Genomic DNA, 10,184 nt, shown 5'->3' on the forward strand with positions numbered 1-10,184 from the left:
TCTTACTTCTTCCATCCCAAGCAATCCAGACCTGGTGAAGGTTATGGCTTTGCTTTTACATTCAAGTTCCAATAATTTGTATATAAAACATAACATATGAGCTTCTAAACATTAGGAGGGAAAAAAACTTCATTTTCCTCGTACCATTTACCTTTGTGTTTACACAGGATTGGTATAAATCCATCACTCTTACTAGAGAAGTAATTCAATGCTCATTCTTTACTAAAAATGAGTCAATAATGTTTTCCTTGGAAACAAAAGATAGCAAATTTAGGATTAAAAATAGTTCTCAAACTCTTTCTTCATATGTTACTGAATCAAATATTTTGGCTCTTTTTAATGCATAAATAACATTGAAAGGCTTTCAGTTTCAGATTAACAACTTTGTTAACTTTTCTATGTGATATAGATTATTACATTGTTTAATCTAGGGACGTAAGATCCTGAAACCATGGGTCAATAGTTTGGTATTTTACAACTTAACACTATAGTTTATTGAAACAATTGGTTAGAATCACTATAAATTAAATGAAATTTCATTTGCTAGATCTGTGTTTTCAAAATATGTGTTGTTTCATATGTGCTTATGCATAAGCCTAATAAAACAGATTGTTCCATTGTGTAACTTATTTGTACAGGTAGGTCTACTCAGGAGGTCAGAACACTGCTAGTTAGGAGATCCCCTTCCAGAGGCCATGTTTTTATTTGGTATCTGGAAATGAAGTTGCTAAGAGAGATTGAGTCAATTCTGTTATGAGAGAAATCATTACACTACTTACAATAATCAAAATTTAACAAAGGATTTCATTCCTTGAATTGAATGGCATGTAAGGATAGACACAAAATAGGTAGTGAGGCTGGTGGGCAATAGTGTTCAGAGAAGGATAAATCAAATACAAATTCAAATATGGTCATTTGGAATCTCAACTTTCAATGGACGATGCGTGTTCCATGCTACTTAGCTTAATTCAGGGTGTTTTTTTTAACTTTCATCCTCAGTTTTGAAAGATTTCTGGTTCAGAACCAGAGCATTCCTGAAAAGAGTAGTGTTTCTGCAGGCAATGGAAGAAAAGTCCACCTTGTGGAACAAATCTGTTTTTAAGCAGTACTTGATGCCCTTTTCAGGCCTTAATACACATGGCCAAACCATCATCAGCTTTCATGTTTCCAATAAGAACAATCCTCATTTTTTAACCTAAGAAGGCACACATTTCAGGGTAACACAATAATAAACACTACTGAGTTATATGAAAGGGTTATTTAATAATATAAACCCAAAGGAAGGTTTGATGTTAGTTTACAGCCCAGCTAGATGCTATGTAGTTACCTATGGCATGCATATGGCAAATTGCTGAAATTTTCCAGGGATCACATCATGTTCCACAAGATCATGCTTGCAATAATTACCAGAATCTCCAACAAAATCACAAAAGCTAAAACTTCCTCAAGGCTATTCCCTGGGAATGGTAGCCTGACAATGGGCTAAGAAATATGTGACCACCTGCCCTCACTGGATTGAAGTCCTGATTTTTCCACTGCATACATTACAACCTCTGAGTAGAAATAAGGGATATGGTGGTTTTACATCCTGACAGAACCTATCCAACTACCATTTTACTTTGCAGACCATCTCCTACAACTGATAACCATCTATGTAGACAGACATGCTTTCTGAAATGTGAGTGGTTGCTTGGAGAAAAAATGGAACTACAATATTGAAAACCATGCCCATTTCCATGGCTTACTCCTTCTCTCCTGAATTCTCACAATACAACAGTCTTCATTTTTTGTTAAGCTTAAATTTGCTGCAACTATTACAGATTTACTTTTCTCCTTCTCTCTACTCCCAAAAATAACAGACAGCTTTGAGTGGAGAGATTCACTTTCTGAGTTTCACCATCCCAAGCCTCTGACATGGTTGATAATTTATGCCATGTGAATACATTAGTCACCATCTAGACTCAAGAGTTATGAGTAGCCTCCAAACCTCCTTTATGAGTAGTCCTAAGAGTTTCTTGAGGCCCTTTGGTAACCTGGGAAGGGAAAATGGAGACAGGTAAAGGCCAAGAGTTCTAGACTCTCTGCCCCACTTTGGGGCGGTTTTTAATTATTGTATGTATTGAGCTTGTTCAGAAATTTTCTGTTTGTACACAGGGCTCAACTGATTTTCAAGAGTTTGACAATATCTGGTGTCTGTAAGGGAAGTCAGACTTTGTTTGAAAGTGAGGACTTACCCCCACTATACCAGAAATAAAAGTACCTCTCTTCTCTGACAATAATGGGCCCACTGCCCACCTTACACGATGATTGTGACGTCGAACCACCACCCACAGTGTTAGAGTCCTTGCAGCTGACTCCAGGTTCCTTCCACTTGTTCCTTCAGCCAGTAAGTGTTGCCTCTGTGCCCCGAAGCCAGAGGGGCAGGTCCCTATCACTGCCCACTCCCTACCCTCTACCCAGAAGTGGACCCTCCGGGCTGAGGCATCCATTCTGCATGTCAGAATAACGTCTGAATACCCAACCAGCCGCCAAGGTGTTTGGTCCACTTAATAAGACATGGATGCATTGCTCCCAGAGTCCCACTCTGCAAGCCAAGGGTCGGACTCTGCAGGTTTAGATTTCGACTCTGTTGGCCAAGATTATTTCTCCCCTGGCTACAAGTATGACTCTCTTACCAAGAATTGGACCTGGACTCTCTTCATGAAGATCTTCATTTCCAGTCCATGCCAGGAACCATGACAACAGAGACCTTGGCAAGCACACATGAATCCCACCCAACTGCTGAACTAGAGGATCTCACAGAGGCTGAAGGAAAGGAGATCAAATCTGAGCTCACTAAATTAGACGGGAAAATTGTAACGCCGTGCCCTGGAAGTGAAAAAAAGACATGGTATGGAGCTCAAGAGAAAGCTGGGCCTCATAACCTTGGTGGGGCTGAGGCAGAATCTGTTCAAAAGCTGGCACGATGTTCAAGTCTCCAATGTCGACATGAAACAAAAGATGTTAGCTGCCCTGTCCACCATGGGCTCTGCCATCTGCAGGAAGCTTGGAGACATGAAGAAGTCAGCCACATTCAGATCATTTGAAGGTCTTATGGGGACAATAAGGTCTAGAGTGGCAGGTGGCAGACAGCTTGGCAGTGTCTACCTTCCTTCTTCAGCTGTAATAGGGATGATCCATTCCCAGCCTCAGGGAGGAGAGATGATCCGCTCCTACTTTCCAAGAGTGGGAGTGATCCAGTTTACTGAAGTGGAGTTGTTCTGGTTCCAAGGAGTGGAGACGATCTGGTTGCAAGCAGTGGGCATGACATGCTTCCCTTTCTGGAGCCAGTATGAACCCCTTGGTAATCTTGCCTGGCCACCTAACCAGTGCAAGAACTCCCTTTCCTCATCACAGTTGTGACTCTGCCTATCATAAATAAGCAATTAAACCACAGTGGCAAACTTAATTCAAGAAATGGGCAGAGTTCAGTTTTAAGAAAAGGAGTTCCCATTTGTACATAGGTATTTGCTGCTGTTGGGGTGGAGAACCCAACATTTTGTACCCAGTTATTTTACACTAAAGTTGGCAGATGAAATGTATCACTATACTAGCCTTTCTGGAGTTGCATTTAAATGGACAGGACAATGGCTTTAGAGGGACCTTAGGCCAAAGCCCAAAATCTTTTTTGGAAAACTAGTTTATCAGAATGCCAAAGTAGCTTTCTTTTTAGAACTGGGAAAATGTATGAAATAATCTGTAATTTTAACCCCTCCTCATTTCCTTCCTTCCCTAAATCTCAGAAGGAACTTTGAAAGCTCTACCTGGCCTACAATTTTTATTTTAAAAAGATGATCAAGAACACTCCTTTCTCTCTAAGACCCTCAGAAAGGAGGGGAAAGTATTATTAGACTAATTATAACATAATACTAAACTTGATTTTTTTTTTTGAAGCTCCTAATTAAACAAAGTAGCTCTAGCTTCAATTTAGGAGATTGCCACTGTGGATTCAAGATAAAATTGTGACTTGACTTTGCCTTGTGTTTGTAATCTTTTTGTATATCAAAGTTTATCCCTTATAACAGCATGTGCCTGCCAAAATAGCATGCCACCTAAAAGGGAAAAAATTGCTTCTCTGTTCTCCAGCAATTCCTAGTTTGTTGCCATCTGCATCTGAGGGGCTGGAGGGAAAACATAGCCAAAGTCAAGAAACATAAACCCCTATGTTAAGCAGCATTGCAACATTTTAAACATGATGCCCATCCCCTGTAATGCTGGACCTTCTTTATGCCTCCGAATGGACCTAACTGATTTTATACATCACTGGTCTCTTTGACTCCAAGTCTGTCCTCTTTTAAAACTAGCCCCAACTGAAAAGAAAACAAAACCTGAGTCCTCAGGGGAATTGGGGGTGGAGGGGGAAGTGTTGTTCTTTTTCCATTTTCAAAATGCCAGGACCTGGCAGCTACTTTCATTCCTTCAATCATATTGCCTGAGGTAGAAGTTTCTGTCTTCACTCACAGAACTCAAGAAAGCACCATACTTAAAATTACAGTTTTATTATAAAGGATACAAATTAGGACTGGCCAAATGAAGATATACATAGAATGAGATCTTGGAGGAAATATGAAGCTTCCATATACTCAGAACACATCACCTTCCCACCACAGTGATGTATGATTACTTACCTAGGAGGTTCACCTAAGATTCAGGTATCCAGAGTTTTTATTGAAGTTCCACTATATAGATATGATTGATTGAATCACTGTCCACATGATTGAATTCAAGCTCCAGCCCCGCTTCCATCTTCAAAGTTTCAGGGTTCAGGCTGATATCATGTGGCCCAAATCCCCAAACCTCTAATCACATGGGTGGGTCTTTCCAGCAGGGCCAGCCCATACCTTAAAACTATCCAGGGATCTACCATAAATACCAAAGACACTCCTATCACTCAGGAAATTCCAAGGATTTAGAAGCACCCTCCAAGGAGCCAGGAACAAAGAGAGCCAAATTGTTTATTACACAACAAAACCAGGCAATAGAAAGTTGCCCTACAATATGGCCCCAAGAAGATGGTGGCGTAGGAGGACACTGGGCTCACCACATCCTGCTGATTACTTAGATTCCACCCACATCTGCCTAAATAACCCAGAAAACTGCCAGAAGACTAGCAGAATGGACTCTTTGGAGCCAAGCATAGACAAGAGGCCGAGGGAAGAGGGAAGGAAGGGCAGAGAGGTGGTGCACACTATACAGACTGGTGGGAGGGAGGGGTGGTGGAGGGGAGGCCCACCCGGCAAGGCAAAGCCCCCAAGTCTAGCTTGCAAAAGCAGAGGGGCCAGACTGCATGAGTTCTGACCACCAGTGGGACTTAACATCTGGAATGTCAAAAGTCAACAGCTCTGCTTTCAAAGAGTGGGGAGGGTGAGAGGACACTGGGAACAAGAGTTGTGCCTTGGGTGACAGGGCTCAGCTCAGCAGGGAAACAAAGGCACTGGCAAGCACCATCTCCTTCTCCCATCCCCTAGCCAAAATTCAAAAGGGAACCAGTCCCTGTCACTGAACTTGCTTGCACCACGCAAACACCCAACGCTGTGCTTCTGTGGATCCATCTCTCTGAAGGGTCTGCCTCCCTCCTGGTGCTGCAGGGCCCCTCCTGCAAGGGACCACTGATGGCAAAGCGAGCTGAGCCTGCCCCTCCCGCCTCTGTGCACCTTTCAGATCCACACCAACTAATATGCCAGATCCCATCAAAACAGCACTACAAGCCTTGCAGTGTACAAATAGCCCAGACAGGGGCCACACCACTCCACAGTGAGTCCTGCCCCTGGAAGAAGGGAAGATAAGGTACACACCAGTCTGACCATGACCCCAGTGGTGGGCTGGGGGCAGACATCAGGTGTGACTGTGGCCCCACCCACCAACACAAGGTACTCTGGACAGTAGAGGGGAAGTGCCCTGCAGTTTGGAGCCACCACAGGGTCTATACAAAATGACGAAATGGAAGAATTCTCCTCAAAAGAAACTCCAGGAAGTAGCAACAGCTAACGAATTGATCAAAAATGATGTAAGTAATATAACAGAACAAGAATTTAGAATAATAGTCATAAAATTAATTGCTGGGCTTGAAAAAAGCATAGAGGACAGCAGAGAATCTATTGCTACAGAGATCAAGGGACTGAGAAACAGTCATGAGGACATAAAAAAAATGCTATAAATGAGGTGCAAAATAAAATGGAGGTGACCACAGCACGGATTGAAGAGGCAGAGGAGAGAATAGGTGAATTAGAAGATAAAATTATGGAAAAAGAGGAAGCTGAGAAAAAGAGAGATTAAAAAATCCAGGAGTATGAGGGGAGAATTAGAGAACTAAGTGATGCAATCGTATGGAACAATATCCATATAACAGGAATTCCAGAGGAGAAAGAGAGAGAGAAAGGGGCTGAATGTATATTTGAACAAATCATAGCTGAGAACTTCCCCTATCTGGGGAAGGAAAAGGGATCGAAATCCATGAGGCACAGAGAACTCCCTTCAGATGTAACTTGAATCAATCTTCTGCATGAAATATCATAGTGAAACTGGCAAAACACATGGGTAAAGAGAAAATTTTGAAAGCAGCTAGGGATAAACAGGCTCTAACCTACAAAGGAGGACCCATAAAACTAGTGGCAGACCTATCTACTGAAATTTGGTAGGCTAGAAAGGAATGGCAGGAAATTTTCAATGTGATGAACAGAAAAAATATACGGCCGAGAATTCTTTATCCAGGAAGTCTGTCATTCAGAATAGAAGGAGAGATAAAAGTCTTTCCAAACAAAAACTAAAGGAATTCATCACTACTCAAACATCACTATAAGAGATCCTAAGGGGGATTCTGTGAGTGAAATGTTGGAAGGACCACAAAGTACCAGATGCATGACTACAAGTGTGAAACCTACAGACATCACAATGACTCTAAACCCATATCTTTCTATAATAACACTGAACGTAAATGGACTAAGTGCGCCAACCAAAAGACATGGGGTATCAGAATGGATAAAAAAACAAGACCCATCTATTTACTGTCTACAAGAGACCCAGTTTAGACCTGAGGACACCTTCAGATTGAAAGTGAGGGGATGGAGAACTATCTATCATGCTATTGGAAGTCAAAAGAAAGCTGGAGTAGCCATACTTGTATCAGACAAACTAGACTTTAAATTAAAGGCTGTAACAAGAGATGGAGAAGGGCATTATATAATAATTACAGGGACTCTCCATCAGAGAGCTAACAATTATAAATGTCTATGCGCCAAATACAGGAGCCTCCAAATATATAAAACAATTACTCACAAACATAAGCAACCTTATTGATAAGAATGTGGTAATTGCAGGGGACTTTAACACCCCACTCACAGCAATGGATAGATCATCTAGACACAAGGTCAATAAAGAAACAAGGGCCCTGAATGATACATTGGATCAGATGGACTTGACAGATATATTTAGAACTCTGCATCCCAAAACAACAGAGTATACTTTCTTCTCGCGTGCACATGGAACATTTTCCAAGATAGATCACATACTGGGTCACAAAACAGCCCTTCATAAGTATACAAGAATGGATATCATACCATCCATACTTTCAGACCACAATGCTATGAGCTTGAAATCAACCACAGGAAGAAGTCTGGAAAACCTCCAAAAGCATGGAGGTTAAAGAACACCCTAGTAAAGAATGAATGGGTCAACCAGACAATTAGAGAAGAAATTTAAAAATATATGGAAACCAACGAAAATGAAAATACAACAATCCAAACACACTGGGATGCAGCGAAGGCAGTCCTGAGAGGAAAATACATTGCAATCCAGGCCTATCTCAAGAAACAAGAAAAATCCCAAATACAAAATCTAATAGCACACCTAAAGGAAATAGAAGCAGAACAGCAAAGACACCCCAAACCAAGCAGAAGAAGAGAAATTAATAAAGATCAGAGCAGAAATAAACCATATAGAATCTAAAAAAACTGTAGAGCAGATCAATGAAACCAAGAGTCGGTTTTTTAAAAAATAAACAAAATTGATAAACCTCATGCTTCTCAAAAAGAAAAGGGAGATGACCCAAGTAGATAAAATCATGAATGAAAATTGAATTATTACAACCAATCCCTCAGAAATACAAGCAATTATCAGGGAATACCATGAAAAATTACATGCCAACAAACTGGACAACCTGGAAGAAATGGACAAATTCCTAAACATCCACACACTTCCAAAACTCAATCAGGAGGAAATAGAAAGCTTGAACAGACCCATAACCAGGGAAGAAACTGAATCGGTTATCAAAAATCTCCCAACAAATAAGAGTCCAGGACCAGATGGCTTCCCTGGGGAATTCTACCAGACATTTAAAGCAAAGATAATACCTATCCTTCTCAAGCTGTTCCAAAAAATTGAAAGAGAAGGAAAACTTCCAGACTCATTCTATGAAGCCAGCATTACTTTGATTCCTAAACCAGCCAGAGACCCAGTAAAAAAAGAGAACTACAGGCCAATATCCCTGATGAATATGGATGCAAAAATTCTCAATAAGATACTAGCAAATCAAATTCAACAGCATATAAAAAGAATTATTCACCATGATCAAGTGGGATTCATTCCTGGACTGCAGGGCTGGTTCAACATTCACAAATCAATCAACGTGATACATCACATTAACAAAAAAAAAGAGAAGAACCATATGATCCTGTCAATCGATGCAGAAAAAGCATCTGACAAAATTCAGCACCCTTTGTTAATAAAAACCCTCGAGAAACGGGATAGAAGGAACATACTTAAACATCATAAAAGCCATTTATGAAAAGCCCACAGCTAATATCATCCTCAATGGGGAAAAACTGAGAGCTTTCCCCCTGAGATCAGGAACACGACAGGGATGTCCACTCTCACCGCTGTTGTTTAACAAAGTGTTGGAAGTGCTAGCATCAGCAATTAGACAACAAAAGGAAACCAAAGGCATCAAAATTGGCAAAGATGAAGTCAAGCTTTCACTTTTTGCAGATGACATGATATTATACATGGAAAATCCGATAGGCTCCACCAAAAGTCTGCTAGAACTGGTACATGAATTCAGCAAAGTTGCAGGATACAAAATCAATGTACAGAAATCAGTTGCATTCTTATACACTAATAATGAAGCAACAGAAAGACAAATAAAGAAACTGATCCCATTCACAATTGCACCAAGAAGCATAAAATACCTAGGAATAAATCTAACCAAAGATGTAAAAGATCTGTATGCTCAAAACTATAGAAAGCTTATGAAGGAAATTGAAGAAGATACAAAGAAATGGAAAGACATTCCGTGCTCATGGGTTGGAAGAATAAATATTGTCAAAATGTCAATACTACCCAAAGCTATCTACACATTCAATGCAATCCCAATCAAAATTGCACCAGCATTCTTCTCGAAACTAGAACAAGCAATCCTAAAATTCATATGGAACCACAAAAGGCCCCGAATAGCCAAAGGAATTTGGAAGAAGACCAAAGCAGAAGGCATCACAATCCCAGACTTTAGCCTCTACTACAAAGCTGTAATCATCAAGACAGCATGGTATTGGCACAAAAACAGACACATAGACCAATGGAATAGAATAGAAACCCCAGAACTAGACCCACAAACGTATGGCCAACTCATCTTTGACAAAGCAGGAAAGAATATCCAATGGAAAAAAGACAGTCTCTTTAACAAATGGTGCTGGGAGAATTGGACAGCAACATGCAGAAGGTTGAAACTAGACCACTTTCTTACACCATTCACAAAAATTAACTCAAAATGGATAAAGGACTTGATCGTGAGACAGGAAACCATCAAAACACTAGAGGAGAAAGCAGGAAAAGACCTCTCTGACCTCAGCCGCAGGAATTTCTTACTTGACACATCCCCAAAGGCAAGGGAATTAAAAGCAAAAATGAACTACTGGCACCTCATGAAGATAAAAAGCTTCTGCACAGCAAAGGAAACAATCAACAAAACTAAAAGGCAACCAACGGAATGGGAAAAGATATTTGCAAATGACATATCGGACAAAGGGCTAGTATTCAAAATGTGTAAAGAGCTCACCAAACTCCACACCCTAAAAACAAATAATCCAGTGAAGAAATGGGCAGAAAACATGAATAGACACTTGTCTAAAGAAGACATCCATATGACCAATAGG

At 40.6% G+C, this 10,184-nt stretch overlaps 1 protein-coding gene across 1 annotated transcript; it reads left to right on the plus strand.

Annotated features, from left to right (window-relative positions):
* The first annotated feature begins 2,355 nt into the window (after positions 1 to 2,355).
* Positions 2,356 to 3,448, plus strand: TPD52L3 (TPD52 like 3). Its single transcript, XM_043565676.1, is given in 4 exon segments — positions 2,356 to 2,668; positions 2,671 to 2,857; positions 2,859 to 3,160; positions 3,163 to 3,448. Coding segments are annotated over 4 exon segments (687 nt in total). The 5' UTR covers positions 2,356 to 2,556; the 3' UTR covers positions 3,249 to 3,448.
* Positions 3,449 to 10,184: the final 6,736 nt, after the last annotated feature.

Source organism: Prionailurus bengalensis, chromosome D4 (assembly GCF_016509475.1).
Source record: "Prionailurus bengalensis isolate Pbe53 chromosome D4, Fcat_Pben_1.1_paternal_pri, whole genome shotgun sequence".
NCBI lineage: Eukaryota > Metazoa > Chordata > Mammalia > Carnivora > Felidae > Prionailurus > Prionailurus bengalensis.